This window comes from Ailuropoda melanoleuca, chromosome 4, assembly GCF_002007445.2.
Source record: "Ailuropoda melanoleuca isolate Jingjing chromosome 4, ASM200744v2, whole genome shotgun sequence".
NCBI lineage: Eukaryota > Metazoa > Chordata > Mammalia > Carnivora > Ursidae > Ailuropoda > Ailuropoda melanoleuca.
In genome coordinates, this window is record NC_048221.1 from 107857096 (window position 1) to 107873589 (window position 16494).

The window sequence follows — 16494 nt, forward strand, 5'->3', positions numbered from 1 at the left end:
TCCATAACCTTTTATCATCCTTGCATATAATTCAATTAAAAAGATTTATTTTAGAGATGCCTGGGTGGCTCAGGTGGTTAAACATCTGCCTTAGGCTCAGGTCTGGGCTCCAGTCCCGTGTTGGGCTCCTTGCTCAGCAGGGAGCCTCCTTCTCCCTCGGCCTGCAGGTCCCCCTGCTTGTGCTCTCTCCCTCTCTCTGACAAATAAATAAAATCTTAAAAAAAAAAAAGATTTATTTTAACTTGCATTAAAAGTTACCTTGATTAATTTTTTAATCTTTGAGATAATTCATAAAATCTTCACGTTCAGAAAATTTATTAATCCCACAAATAAAAAAATCTAATCAACAAATTATTTTGGGGGGGTGGAGGGGCAGAGGGAGAGAGAAAATCTTAAGCAGGCTCCATGCCCAGTGAGGAGCCTGACACAGGGCTCAGTCTCATGCCCCAAGGTCATGACCTGAGCTGAAATCCAGAGTCAGACACTTAGCTGACTGAGCCACCCAGGCACCCTTCTAATCAATAAGTTTTATAATAAAATAAGCAATGATTTATACTTTCTAATTTTCAGTATTTTATATTTCATACAAATTTACTAAAAGAATTAAAAGTAGATTCTAACTAACCTTATGTTTTTCACGTTTTCTCCTTTTGGATTTTTTCTTCTCTCTTTCCTTCTTGTGCTTCTTCCTTGATTTTCTATAGGCTTTTTCATTTTTCTGTTTTTCATCCTCTTTCGCTTCCTGTTCTTGTGTTTCTTCAAGTCCTGCATCATCTATTTCACCATCTTCTAATTCACCATCTTCTCTGTAGAAAATGATGACATTTTTATTTTCAAATGTTATTCAAAAATGAATCTTATAGAAATATTTCCAAAAGAAAAACAAGCACACGCCAAGGATTCAAGTTACATTCATTTAGATCAGGGATGGCAAACTTTTCCTTTGAAGGGCCAGGTAGTATATTTACAGGCCACATATGTTTTCCGTTGCAAATTCTTCTCCCTTTTTGAGGAACAATCCTTCAAAAATGTAAGAACCAGTCTCAGCAGCAAAAATTTGCCAACCTCTGATTTGGATTAAGATCACTGACTCTCACCAAATGAATGAATGCACACATGAATGCAGTGCTATTCCACGGTATTACAATAGTTACCATCTACTAAACCACCTTTTAAGAAAAGGTTAAAACATTTTAGTAAGTAAACATTCTTACTACAGGAAGGAATTTTTAACTTAGTGTCATGTAAACAACTATAATTAGCTTGAAAATAAAAGTAATCTATATTAATTCTCACCATCAAAGTAAACAATAAGAAAACAGATTTCAATAGGTAGATAAGGAGCAAAACCTGAGCTACAGAAGAATCATAAATTAAACTTGAATCTGCAAAAAATATTCATAGTAAAATCGTTAACTGAATTCCAAACTTTCCAAATACTAATATGTTTCCTACAATGGAGACTAAACTAGAAGCAAACTTTTATATTGTTTATGACCTTTTTATACTTATAAAGGCAAAATATTCATTAATAGTATTTTCAAGGCAAATTAAACAATGATCTATCTACTAAGAAGATAAGTATATAAAATAAGTTTAGCATTTAATCATATTTCCATACAGTTTGAAAAAAATGCTAACTGCTATAAATAGTACAGAAAGACAAAGTCTGCAGGACTGGAAGCAAATGAGAAGCAACCAAACTATGATATGTGCATTGTACAGATACTTTAAAGTTACAAGGGATATGTGATTTCTGAAATGCAAAAAACTGATCATGTCACTCTCCTGCTCAAAATCTTAAATGATGATATATCTCAAATTTGCTTCAGAGCTATCCATGGGAGGAAGTGGTATCAAAAAGATTGGTCATGAGTTGGTAATATTGCTCAAATTGTGGAATGTGTAGGTGTTTGAAGTTTTCCATAATAAAAAGGACAGTACCAGTGATTCCCTTCTGAGCTGAGGATGACATCAGAACTCCATATTACCAAAAGGCCCTTTATAATTGAGTCCCTGCTTACCCAGCTACTTTCAATTTCTCACATCTCCAAGCTTTAAACATTGCCTTAAAAACCCTCATTGCCCCACTCTTCTCAACACCCACCCTCCACTTCCTTCACCTGGCTAATTGCAGTTCATTCCACTGGACCCAGTTCAGATGTCATTTCCTCTAAGATGCTTCCACTGACTACCCAGGTTTAGGTGAGATGCTTCACCCTAAGTACTTCCCTAATAATTCTCATTTCTTTATCACTGCACTCTACGCATTATGTTCAAATAACCAGAACATATTGGTTGAGGAAACTAGGATGTGATTGTGTCTTTCATAGCCGTATCTCTAACCCCTAGGATGGTTCCCTGCTGTTCACTGAATGAATGAATATACAGTATCCATAACCCTTGCATTATCGAACAGGCACATGATAACATCCAAAACTGGCTGTGAAGTCACTGTTACTTTCCCCCAGTTTCTATTATAAAATCAAAGAAATGTATATCCATTTAGGCAGTCTTGAAAATTTCTTGTGAGGCAGGCTTGACATTCTGGTGTTTTAACAAAAAACGTTCTGAACTTTTATAATGCCATAAAACCTTAAGTCCCAAGAAAAATGAGTACACATATTCACCAAAAGATAAGCACAAGAATGTTCTTCACAGTTTTAGTCACAATAGTAAAAAAACTGTTAACCACCCAAATCCCCATCAAGAGGTGAATGGATAAATTGTGCTTTATTTATATAATGAAACACTATAAAGCAAAAAAAAAAATTAGCTACTGCTACACACAATATGGATGAATCTTACAGACGCAATTACGAGTAAAAGAAGCTGGACGCAAGACAGTACTGTTTTGATTCCATTTATATGCATTTCAAGAAGAGGCAAAACTAACCTATGGTGACAGAAGTCAAAATAGTGATTACCTCTTAGAGGGTTGTAACTGACAAAAAAGAGGTACTTAGGAAACTTCTGAGGTGCTGAAATATTCTGTATATTGATCTGTGTGGTGACCATTACATATACATACATAGTTAAGTGTAAAAATTCACCAAGTTGTACATTTATGAATTGTGTACTTTACTGCCTATACTTACACCATAACAAAATTTAAACAGCACCAAAAAAACCTACGGGCATTCATTCTTTCTTTTACCACCCTTCTCCAACTTGAGCTCCTTAAAGATAAATCTTTTTATATCTTAAAATCACTAATTCATACTTAACATTTTGACTGGAGCTATTTAAATACCTAAGTATTCAAGCTAAAAATGCTGCATATGAATTTATGTCCTGCTTTACATAAATTCTTTAACTGAAAATATGGGGTGTTCATATTTATCATTAGACAAAAAGCGCTGAAAGGTATTTTGCTTTTCTTTCTTCTCCCTTAGCCTATTTACCATTTCAGCATTCACACAATAACAAATTTAAACTTGTGAATTTATATATGGTTATAAGAAATAGGATAGAAAAAGGAAATAAAGAGCATTGTTCCCCATTTCCATGAACTGTTTACAAATGCTCTACAAAATCAGCTTTGGGCACAAATGGAAAGCATGTGTGGCATAATGGAAACAGGAGACTTCCAGGGAGGACAGCTGGATTCTAATTCTAGTTCTGTCACCAAAACAAAATAAAGCTATCTTGATTGAGCACCTATGAATGTATCAGATACTAATCTACCTCTGTGAAAAAAAAAAAAAACAGAAGAGATAATATAATTAAGAGTGCTTAGCATTCTCTAGATTTTGAATTAGCTCAACACCATCATGAAAGCTGGTTTGTTTACTAAACCCGAGATACTTTTTTAAATTTAATAAATCAAAAAGAGAAGCTCCCAGTTCAATTCAATATGGATGACTTTTCATTAATGTAGAGTGATTATGTCCTTTTNAATTAAGTTTTAAAAGACTATATCTCTAGGTTTAAATATCTACATTGCAGACAACTGGAGAAAATCATAACACACAGTGGAATAAATTAAAAACTCTGAAATTGGTCAATGCCCTCACTGTCCATGATATATTCTTATTCTGAGGTAAGTCTCACTAAATCCTTATAAATTGATTTGCTTCGTAAAGGATTATACTTTTCCCATTCTGATATTGCTGCTATTAAAACAACTTAACCTGAACCATTCAGTCTTACCTCCATAGGTAGTTTCTGCTTTTTCTTTATGCTTGCCTAAAGGCTCCTGTTACAAGCTACAGATCAGAAACTGAGTCTTCTGGAAGAAACACAAAAGCCTCAATAAAAGACTATACAAGTACTCCTGGTAGATGATATTACAAAGATATTACTCATAAATGCAAGTGTCCTAGGATAAGCTGATATGATCACCAGAAAAAAGACATTTCTCAGAAGGTACCAAATGACTGTCAGGATGTCAAAGATGTCTTTACATTCCAGAAGCAGACGACTATATAGAAGTAGGCTGCTTATCCTAAGACCAATAGAACACAAATTTTCTAGATACTTGTAACTATTGGTTGTAACGCTTTTTTTTCATGCTTTTGTTATAATTCACCCTGTCATTTCTTCTTTACCATAGAAGAACTGCTCTATACTGATGACCTGGCAACCTTACATGTCTCCTCCTCACACAGGTAAGGCTCAACCGCAGGCTCACCTGAGCCCTGGCAGAATGCTTCATGATCCTCCAGAATATGGAAATATAGGCAGTCTTGGGAGGTGCTGCTACAAAGCTATTTTTAACCCATCTCCATATACTCTCCTCCTATGGCCACTGTTCCTCAGCCACAGGGTACCCTACCACTCATGCTGCCTGTGATTATCTGGCCTCTTTGGTTTCAGGGTTACCCAGTGAGACAATGGACATGAGAAGCTGACACCATGGTGATCCTACATTTGTTGTCTATGTAAATAGTAAACTGAATTTTACTGGCTAAATTTGTCAGCATGCTTAATGGAAATCTTACTTGGGTCTAGGCTTGCCCATGCCTACTCTGATCTTTTCCCTCAACCTTTATAGCTTATGTATGATCCTCTAGACAAAGCCTTGTCTAACTCCCTACCTTATACCTCCCAAACTAGTTATTTCTTCTCAAGGAAAACACTGTCTGTCATATCAGGGCCATGGAAGAGCTAAAATCTTATGATTTTATGTTTATCCCCAAACTGGACCTTGAACATTTACATGCTAGATGGCTCATCTTACTTGTTTCAGGAAAAGTTTCTCTTTACAAATTACCAGTGGTAAAATCTGATAGATTTCTGCAACTTTCAAAGTGTTTTTATCTTCATCCTTTATCAAATACATTCTTAACACCTTTTGGAATGTATTTGGTTTCCAGAAATTCAGCTTATCCCTTTTTGACTATCTACAGTCACAGCAAGTCTCACTCCTCAAGCCAACCTCAGAATTTGTGAAAGCCTCAACTCAAATACAAAATCCTTCAAGAATGACACTTGGTACAAATTTATGGGCAAAATTATAAATTCTAATTAGACTAACATCCTCCATAGTCTTATGACAACCCTTCCAAATTTTGCTTAACTCTATGTAAGTTATCTGTATCCCAGAGATAACTAAGAATTCCTTTCTCACTCACTTTTTTTTACAAGTAATTCTACTTCTGTTTTTACATATGTGGCCTTTCTAATCTTTATTTCCTGAATCAACAACATGCTTATTCATATTTGCCTCATCAAAACCTAACTTGCATATACAGATAACTATATATAAAAATATAATAGACAATTTTAGATATTTCTTTCCCATGTCCTTCAGCAGATTATGCTTCTGTGGGAGTGTCTGAAGGGACACTGATCTCCCTGGAGAAAACCAGATACTCCCTTAATGCTAAAACCACTGAGGCTCTATTTTCAACTAGAGAGGTCACATAACTTGAAAATGTTATCCAAAATTTGTTACTAACATTGACTGAAAAGATAAATAATACTGCAAAGCCCCAGAGTTACAACAAACTAAAGTCATTGATCTAAGTGGTTGTGGATACTAGCTAGCATAAGCCCTAGATTTCTTGCTGGCAAGCCAAGAAAAAAAATATGAATTACTGCTAATATTTCCTGCTGCCCATGAAGTAATATCACAGGGAAAGCTGATCAATCTATATTCAAATAAAAGACAAGACAACTTGGTTATCAGAAATGGACTCAGGGGGCGCCTGGGTGGCTCAGTCGGTTAAGCGTTTGCCTTTGGCTCAGATCCTGATCTCAGGGTCCTTGCTTGTCTCTCTGCCTCTGCCCCTCCCTCCTGCTCATGCTCTCTCTCTCTCGCTTGCTCTTTCTCTCTCAAATAAATAAATAAAATCTTTAAAAAAAAAAAGTGGACTCAAAAGTAAGATTCCCTTACTTTGGTCATCACTCTAAAGTGCTTTCTAGTCTCTTCTTATAATTTAGTCATGGCTATTCTTACTTGTCTCAGTCTTCCAATGCCTGGTCTCCAGAGTCACATATGCTTCTGCACAGATGTTATTTCATCAGATGGTACAAAAATTCATTTTGTAACAGAAGGAAAACAAAAGGACTCTGATATTCAGTCAGGCTAAATACTAAGGTCTTTGATCACAATTCATACAAAGATCATAGCCCGTACAGCAGTGAATATGTAGTATGCTGTTCTATAATGGCAGGACTAAGGCGGTAGTTTTAAAATAAAACTCTACCAAGTTCGCAGCATGTATGTATAAAAGTGCTGATCTAAAAAGAAGAAAAAAACAAATTGCTGATCTTGTATCTCTGAATCTAACAGATACTTTTCATATCCCACCTCAGACCTCTTTATAAAGCAATCTCTACGCTTTTATGACAGCAGAACAAAATCAAAGGAATTTCTAGTTCCCAAATGACCCAATCAGAACATAAAACCTAGAATTCCTAATATATAATAAGCCTTTTATTTTCTTCTCTGTCTTTTCCACTTTCAGCATGGAAAGACAGAGTGAACTCATTTCTTACCCAGCAAGTGGATTAATTTGGCTTAAAAAAAAAAAATCTTGGGTGAATTTTATTACTCCTTAATGCTATTTAATACTTTAAAATTCAAAAGATTAAGGTGAAGATAAGACTAAGATTAATTTACACAGGGGTATGCCAAAAATCCTTGACTAATTTTTATATGTGAGCTGCATATTTGGCTCTGAGTTTCAGGAAACAAGGATTATGTATAAAACAGTGCTTCCAACACAGAAACAGACCAGTTGCTCAAGAGAGGCATAGTTTTTTCTAGCAATGAGATTAGAAAGAAATTTCTTCCTTGAGTCCTCATAAAGATAATATTATCTGATACAATGGTCAGTACTTGACACAATGGACACTACCTTCAATAGTGTCCATACAACCAATGCAATAGTTTATCACCTACAGCATGCCCCAATTTGAACCAAGGGCTTGCTGCCAAAATCCAATTGTGAAAAAGCAATTATATAAGGAAACAAATATTGTTCAAGTATGCAATTATCTGATGTTCTGATTTTTTTTAAGATTCTATTTTTTTAAGTAATCTCTTTGGGGCTCGAACTCACAACCCTGAGACCAAGAGTAGCATGCTCAACCGAGTAAGCCAGCCAGCCAGCCAGGCACTCCTCTGATATTTTGATTTAATCTGGGGATGAAATCTACAACATCTAGAGCAGGGATTCTCAAAAACTAGATGTATATTAGAATTTTCTGTCCTCCCAACAAAAAAGGGGAGGCATTCATTCATTTAACATGTATTTATTCACCACTTTTTCAATAGGCATACAATGATAAACAAGAAAGACATGGTTTCTTCTCTCAAGAAGTTTTTAATCTAGTGATGGGGGAGACAGACATCAATGAAAGAATCACATAAATAAATATAAAGTAACAACCATACAAGTAAATGTAGGAGGTAAATAGTGCTATGAGAGCACCCAATAGGAGGAACTCATCTGTCAGAGAAGTCTGGAAGGCTTTCCCTGAGGAAGTCATGAGTAAACTGAGGTGAGGAGTTCTAACCTAAGAGATAAAGGGTTGCGGAGGGACCTCTGGCAGGCAGAGATAATAGGATAAGCAAATTTTTTTGTAGAAGAACTGAGACAGAAACTGAGAAAATGCCAACCTCACTGGATTATAAAGAAAAAGGGAAAGCTCGTTTAAAATTATGCTGGAGTGATGGGTGGTTCTAGATCATGCAGAGCTTTGACCATGTTTGGGGTTTATTCTAATACAAATGAGAAAGCCACAGAAGTGGTTCCAGGAAACGAGGTGATGTAATTAGATCTCTGAAAGATAACTTTAGCAGTAAAAAACAGACCTAAAGGGGAAATAAAACAGATACAGGAAAGCAGTTAGGATGCCACTGCAATAACCAAGCAAGAATCCAAAACAAGAATGGAACATATTTGGAGAACCTGATAACTTGACACTCCTCACTCAAATACGCACACTTTATCATGATGGGAATGTTTTTTCTACAACAGTGTTGAGGCAAAAAAAAAAAAAAAAAAGCTGAAAACTAATATCGAGAAATTAGTAGAATATTATCCTCCGGGCAATCCTCCATGAATATTATAAACATTCCCATGATTTATACCTTTTAAATGTCACTTCCTTATTCCTGAGGTCATTCCTTTGACTAGGATCAACATTTTTCTTAAAAGAAGTAAGGATATGAATAAATAATGTGTTAAACCTCTATATCACAGGAACACATAATCCCCATCATTTCAGCCTCAAAATGTTCAAAGCAGGCATTATAATGATCTGATGCAGGTAATGAATATATCAGTAACAGAATAATGAAACATCTAAATTCAAGCAAAGTAACTTCCTGGTGAACCTCCCACTATAAATTTGGTGCAGAATACACCATGAAGTTATTGATTAAAAGACCTAAACAAAGAAAAGGAGTCCTTAGAAGGAGATCTATGCTTTTATTTAAACACACTTTTCAGGAAATAAAAAAGTTGAAAACAAATGAGCTATACACTCAACTAAAGAACTTAGAAATGGGTAAACCCAGGGAAAAAATGAGAAAAATACAAGGACAGAAATCAACAAAATACAGAAAACAAAAGAGAACATAAATAAAACTAATGGCTCTTCTTTAAAGAAAGTATTAATATTGATCATTCACTATAGTGCCAGTTTGTCTTAGTCCTGCAATCAATCTCTCAAATCTAGATATTAACAAATAAAAAATGCGAATGATTCCATTTTAGCTGTTCCTTTTCTAAAAAAGGGTAAGTTAACTTTGTTATTTTCTCCATAAAGTCCAAAATACTGCCTGGAACAGAACCTTTAAAAAGCTGGGGGCCATCAGAGGATTATGGATATATGACTTTAACAAATACTTTAAAATTTAATTCTCAGCAATTTTTAGTCTACACTTTTTATTATCTAATTCTTTCACTATTTGAGATTATCTTCAATTCCAGCAAATATGTTTATGAACAAATAACAGTAATTCTGAAGTAAAATAACATCTTAAATAAAATTTATAGTAAAAAAAACCCAATATGTTAGCTAACAATTACTGAATAATTACCGTGCTGCAGATATGTTAAATCAGTTTACTTCATTTTCATGTTAACTATGAAATATGTTGTTATCCTCATTAAACAGGTGAAGAAAGGGGACAAAGAGCTTAACTGATTCTGCTAGTAGATAACAGAGCTAGAGCCCAAACTCAGTCTGATTCTCAGATCCATAATTCTTCACAATGTTGCTATAATAGCTATACATATTTGGTGTTAGGAGGAAACTGCATATAGCCAAAATACTTAATAGCAGCTAGTGTGAAGAAGATTATTTAAGAAGCTCACCAACTGGTGGGTAGGATATGGGGGTGTTTACTGTAAACTTTTTTCAACATCTTTGCATATTTGAAACTTCGTAATAAAATGTTGAGAAAAAAAAATGTCATCAACACACATTTAAGTGGTATTTTAAGAGATGATACAGAGAAGCTGTTAAGGTCTAAATTTCTCCCATGCAAAAGTAAATATGAGTTACTTCAATTCCACAGAAGTTATTTTATTTTATTTTCTAAAAGATTTTATTTATATGATAGAGACAGAGAGGAGGAGAGCATAAGCAGGCAGAGCGGCAGGCAGAGGAAGAGGGAGAAGCAGGCTCCCCACCAAGCAGAGAGTCCAACGTGGGGCTCCATCCCAGAACCCCAGGATCACGAACAGAGCCGAAGGCAGATGTTTAACTGACTGAGCCACCCACCCCCACCGAAGTTATCTTAATGTTTGTAAGAAAATGGCAGATGGCAACTACCAGGTTAGATCAGTTGGACTGATAATATGGGACGTGGAGTTATAAGGTGCTATAGGGTTTTCTTTTTACTCAACAATATTTTTCTAGGGGCTCAAAGGAAATTAGTCAAAAGTTTTTATTGTATAGATTTTTTAAAAAGTAAAATAATCAAATCACATAGAGCTGAGAAATGGGTTTCCCTGTTCATTTCAGGGTCCCACACAAGTTGATAAAGTAGTGGTGTAGTTTAGTTGGAATATAAATTGGTGTATCCACTGTGGAAAACAGTATGTAGGGGCCTCAAAAAACTGAGTATAGAACTGCAGTCCAGTAATTCCACTACTGGGTTTTTACTCAAAGAAAATGAAAACAGTAACTTGAAAAGATATATGCACCCCTATGTTTATTGCAGCATTATTTAAAATAGACAAGATATGGAAGCAACCTAAGTGTCCATCACTAGACAAATGGATAAAGATGTGGTGTGTGTATATATATATACATGTATATATATACATATATATGTGTGTGTGTGTGTGTGTGTGTGTGTATATCTACATACACACACACAGTGGAATATTACTCAGCCCTAAAGAGAATGAGATCTTGCCATTTGTGACAACAGGGATGGGCATAGAGGGTATTATGCTAAGTGAAATAAGTCAGACAAAAACAAATACCGTATGATTTCACTTACATGTGGAATCTAAAAAATAAAACAAGCAAGCAAGCAAACAAAAAAACAGAAACAGATTCATAAATACAGAGAACAAACTGGTGAGTGCCAGAGTGGAGGGGGTTAGAGGAAAGGGCAAAACAGGTGAAGGGGATTAAAAGGTATAAACTTCCAGTTATAAAATAAATAAGTCATGGGGATGAAAAGTACAGTACAGAGAATATAGTTAATAATGTTGTGTAATAACATCCTATGGTGACAGATGGGGACTACACTTCTTGTGATGAGCACTGAGTAATATATAGAATAGTTGAATCACTATGTTGTACACTAATCTAACATTGTATGTCAACTGTACTTCAATAAAAAAAATTTAAATATATATATATTATCCCACTGCCTTCTGGCCTCCAGGGTTTCTAATGAGAAGTACTGTTTAATTCTATTTAAAAATCACTTATGTGACTTGGGGAAAAAAAAGCAGTGCAGTTTAGGTTAACAGCTTTTGTAAGATGAAAGCCTCCACATCAAAGTCAGAAGAAGGAAAGAAAAGAGAGGAATGCTGGAAGTAATGAAAACTGCTATGCTATCACTAAGGTTTGCCATTCAATAAAAACAAAAAGGGGCTAAGCACCAATATTCAGAAAACAGAGTAGAATACTAATGAGGTAGTTGGGTGCCAGAATAGCAATTTTCACCTGAAGTTAAAGAGGACCCAAACCAAAATCAAACAAACACCCTATTTAATGAGGACCCAGGATTCTGGCAAAGTGAGCTCACCCGAACCTGGAAATTAAAGCAGGAGTGTTAAACAAGAACAATAACCAAACTTGTGGCATGTTAAAACAGATTACTTAAAAAAGCATTGTAGTAAGGTGGAAGCACAAAAGCTTTACAGCCAGAAAGATCTGGGTTCAGATTCTGCTTCCCAGTCATATACTACCTATACTAACTTGAACCAATTATCTTGCCCCCTACTATTCAGTTTCCTTATCTACAGATAGGATTCATCAATCTACCACCACAAAGTTGTTTAAGGATTAAGTGAGATAAGGTTAGGTAATCACTTAGCACTGTTCATAAGAGACAGCCCACAACTGAAGTTTCCTTTTCTCTTGTGATTTACCTGAAATACATGCATTTTAATAGAATGGGATGGAAGATGACAGACGCTTTCATAGAAACTGGGAAAGATTACAAATCCCAAAAGCATGGATTCCAAGGGGGAAATTTATTTTCCTTCAGAGAATAACAATGAAAAATTATTTCAAACAAGTACAAGCAGAAAAGAAACTGTGGTAGACCAAATCTGGAGTCTGTTGCTAAGGCTGTTTCTCCTTTATCCTATCATTATGCAATACTTAGCAACAGTCTGTGTGAAAGCCTCCCATATTTCCAAAGTTTCCTGGTAAAACACAAGATGGAGTATAATACCTAGGGTTTATACTGATTATGGTGACAACTGATGTTCATGATGATCCAAAGTAATTAAGAAAAAGATAAATCAGTAATTGTCTAGTTAGTAAGAGAGGAAAGCATGCCACATATTTTATTTACAAAGAGATCCTTTGAAAATATTTATAATAAAATTAGTTTCTGATAATAAAATATCTGTTGATGCTAAATTCCCTGCTCAGTGCCAGATAGAAGAGGAATTACTGTATATTAATCTAGAGAAATGAAGAATTTTAAAATATATCCTTGAGCTTGTATGTTTGATATCGTGAAGGAAAACCATATTACTCCTCAAACATCCTTTATGCCATAAGCAGAGACAGACTATTACAGGAATAAAACAACATTGTGTATTAATTTGCCATAGGTTTTTTTGAGACATTTTTTTAAAATTTTCTTTTAAAGATTTTATTTATTTATGTGACAGAGAGACAGCCAGAGAGAGAGGGAATACAGCAGGGGAGTGGGAAAGGAAGAAGCAGGCTCCCAGCAGAGGAGCCCGATGTGGGACTTGATCCCAGTACGCCGGGATCACGCCCTGAGCCGAAGGCAGACGCCCAACGCCTGCGCCACCCAGGCGCCCCGAGACTACATTTTAAAAATTATTTTTTATATTTCATTTACTATCTTGGTTATCTCACTAAGCTAAAATTCATTTACTTTCATTCCAATTTATCCTTTTTTTTTTTTTTAAGATTTTTATTTATTTGACAGAGATAAAGACAGCCAGCGAGAGAGGGAACACAAGCAAGGGGAGTGGGAGAGGAAGAAGCAGGCTCATAGCAGAGGAGCCTGATGTGGGACTCGATCCCAGAACGCCCGGATCACACCCTGAGCCGAAGGCAGACGCTTAACGACTGAGCCACCCAGGCGTCCCTCCAATTTATCCTCTTGACTTAGGCTCTCCAGTATAAACTGGAGAAACCAGAAATTCAACAGAAACAAATCACAGCAAATAAAATACACAGAGTTTGAAAGCTAGAAAATAATGTTCTAGGTGTCATGACATCAGAACAAAAGTCAAAAAAGTTTTGTTGGATGAATCTACTGTGAACTGGGTAAAACTGCCTATGGCCCAGTAATATTAAAAAAATGCCACTTGGTCTGTTAAAGTTCCCAATGTGCCAAAGTATTTGATATCATATTATCCACGATATGAGGTACTGGGGCTCCAGGTTTTGAGGAGTGTTGTTGGAGTAAATTTTTTTTAAAAGACATGCAAAAATCAGGCTTTGGCCTAAGTATGCAGCCACAGCATGTTTCTCCATTCTGCCTTGGCCTGCTTCAAGTCATTTCTGGATCCCTGAATACAACATGACTGGAAATTACATGATCCTTAGGTTAGTTACTATTATATCTAATCAGCATAATAGAGCATATATATTAAAAAAGCCATGTCATCTGGATTTACTATTAGTATCTGAATATCCATTTCCAGGTTAAGTGGTATTTTAGATATAACTTACAATAAGAATCTCCCTGTGTGTTTATATATTGAAATTTTATCAATTAGATGAAGTACAAACGTACATTAATATAAGAGAAAAACGTGTAATTAATGATTATGAAAACCATTTTATGTACAAAAGAAACTGACACTCTTCAAATAGCCAAGTAGAAAACTGGAGTAATGATATTGAGAAAGTAATTTAGCTATTGATTTTAAGAATATTATACACTGTTTGAGCAGACAAATGATTATAAAAATTTAAATGAAAAATACAAAACAGGGGTGCCTGAGTGGCTCAGATGGTTAANATTATAAAAATTTAAATGAAAAATACAAAACAGGGGTGCCTGAGTGGCTCAGATGGTTAAGCGTCCGCCTTCGGCTCAAGTCATGATCCCGGGCTCCTGGGATTAAACACCACATTGGGCTCCCTGCTCAGTGGGGAGCCGGCATCTCCCTCTCCTTCTACTGCTCCCCCTGCTTGTGCTCTCTCACTTTGTCAAATGAATAAATAAAATCTTAAAAAAAAAATACAAAACAGAATAGAAATTATGTCATAATTCTAACTTTATTCATTTATTTGGCATTCTAACATTCATAACATTAAACAGAATAACTTCTAAAGAATATTTTTAATTATTTAATCCCATGAATCTTTCAAGAAAAAATCCTACTTGAGAATTCATATCTTTTGTGGATGAATTAAAAACAGAATGTTAACTTTGCTACCTCAAAATTTCATAAGAAAAAAACTCTAGGGGTGCCTGGGTGGCTCACTCATTAATCGTCTGTGCCTTCGGCTCAGGTCATGATCCCAGGGCACTGGGATCGAGCACCGTGTCAGGTTCCCTGCTCAGCGGGAAGCCTGCTTCTCCCTCCCCCACTCCCCCTGCTTGTGTTCCCTCTCTCACTGTCTCTCTCTCTCTGTCAAATAAATAAATAAAATCTTAAAAAAAAAAAGAAGAAAACTTTAAAGTTATGTGTCACATAATCAATCATCTTTGCTCCAGATATTAAAAAAATATGTAAAAAGGAAAATGTTAGAGGAAAAAAAATTCTCCCNTTTAAAGTTATGTGTCACATAATCAATCATCTTTGCTCCAGATATTAAAAAAATATGTAAAAAGGAAAATGTCAGAGGAAAAAAAATTCCCCCAACTATCTTGTATTCCACTAATCTCAGTTGAAAGTGACCCTCTATTCAGTACCTATAATGTGCATTACAGCAATTACAGCAGTAATTTAGCAATAGGCAGTGTTGAGAAATTATTACTTCACTGAAATTTCCTATTTTTAAAAATAGACCACTAAAATTTCTAATAATAAATTATAATAATTGGAGGGACATTTCAGTTTTATTCATGTATCCCAGAAATTTAATCTATGATGATGATATTAACTTTAGTCTAAGGTTTGGTCAAATGTTGGTTTTCACACTTGGATATCTGTAATTTTTTTAAAAATGTATGTTTGGTACGATATGTATATACAGCCAAAATATGTAGGTATTTCTTACATAAATGCATTATTCACTTCCATTTTTGTTTGCTTACATAAAACATAATTTTAAACTAGACTCCTATATATGCCAAGGATGTAGAAAAGAAATCAACCCACAAGCTCCTTTATGGGCCAAAGAGTAGCCTTTATAAAGAACTCAAACCCCACACACAAGAACCAGTGATCTAATGTTTTATTGTCAACTACCAGTCATCAAGAAAAATCCAAGCAAAAGAGGTGTTGGCTCTTCTGATCTTCATGCATTTTCAATAAATTCTCTTAATAGGTTAAGACCAGTATACAGTGGAAGAATTCTTGTCTTCCATAGCTAAAAATGTGCAGATGTAGCTAGATTTAACTGATTTCATACTCTTAAAAGTATGTGAAAATTAATATTCTTTATACATTCAATTTTTAATATTTTAGGATTTAGAAAAACTTTGTCATATAAGATGAATTTATAATAAAGTAGGCTGAAATTGCCTGGGATCAAGTAATATCTAAAAGGAAAAAAACAAACAAAACCCAAATCCTTTTAGGAATCCAATATCCCAGTCCAGCATCTCGTGTCAGATTTACTACCATCATGAGGCAATGGTGGCAAGGAAAAGAGTACAAAATCAAATGCTATGAGACACAGACTGTGGTAAGCAGTTATTTACCCTCTAAATCTGTTTCCTAAACTATAAAATGAAGATATTGATATCTGTTCTGTCTACATGAATCAAATGAATTAAAGTATGTGAACTATAAATAGCAATATATGTAAAATATAGAGTATCATGAGCTCTAAACCTAGGTTCTTTTTTTCTGTCACTTTTATATATAGTTAATGATTTTTACATGGCTTTATAATTTTAATGATAATTAACTTAGGATTCCCTTTAAACACTCCTTGGGATTTCCTTTGGTTATTTGCCACTCAAAAATGTGGGTTTTATGAAAGTTGGAGTATTATAAGAGTTCATTTGAAGTAGTAATGTTAAGCCATGAACTCACATTAAAAACAAAGCAAAGCATGGGGTGCCTGGGTGGCTTAGTCGGTTAAATGTCTGACTCCATCTCAGCTCAGGTCTTGGTGTCAGGATTATGAGTTCAAGTCCTGCACTGGGCTCTGGAGCCTACTCAAAAAAAAAAAGGGGCGCCTGGGTGGCACAGCGGTTAAGCGTCTGCCTTTGGCTCAGGGCGTGATCCCGGC

The 16494-nt window shown here is 35.2% G+C and overlaps 1 protein-coding gene across 1 annotated transcript in view; it reads right to left on the bottom strand.

The window, feature by feature from the left end:
- ZC3H6 (zinc finger CCCH-type containing 6) overlaps positions 1 to 16494 on the bottom strand; it is a 66181-nt gene that overhangs the window by 40644 nt on the left and 9043 nt on the right. The window contains exon 2 of the mRNA XM_011231153.3: positions 626 to 806. Coding sequence (XP_011229455.2) covers positions 626 to 806 — 181 coding nt within the window. The remainder of the gene's footprint in view (positions 1 to 625; positions 807 to 16494) is intronic.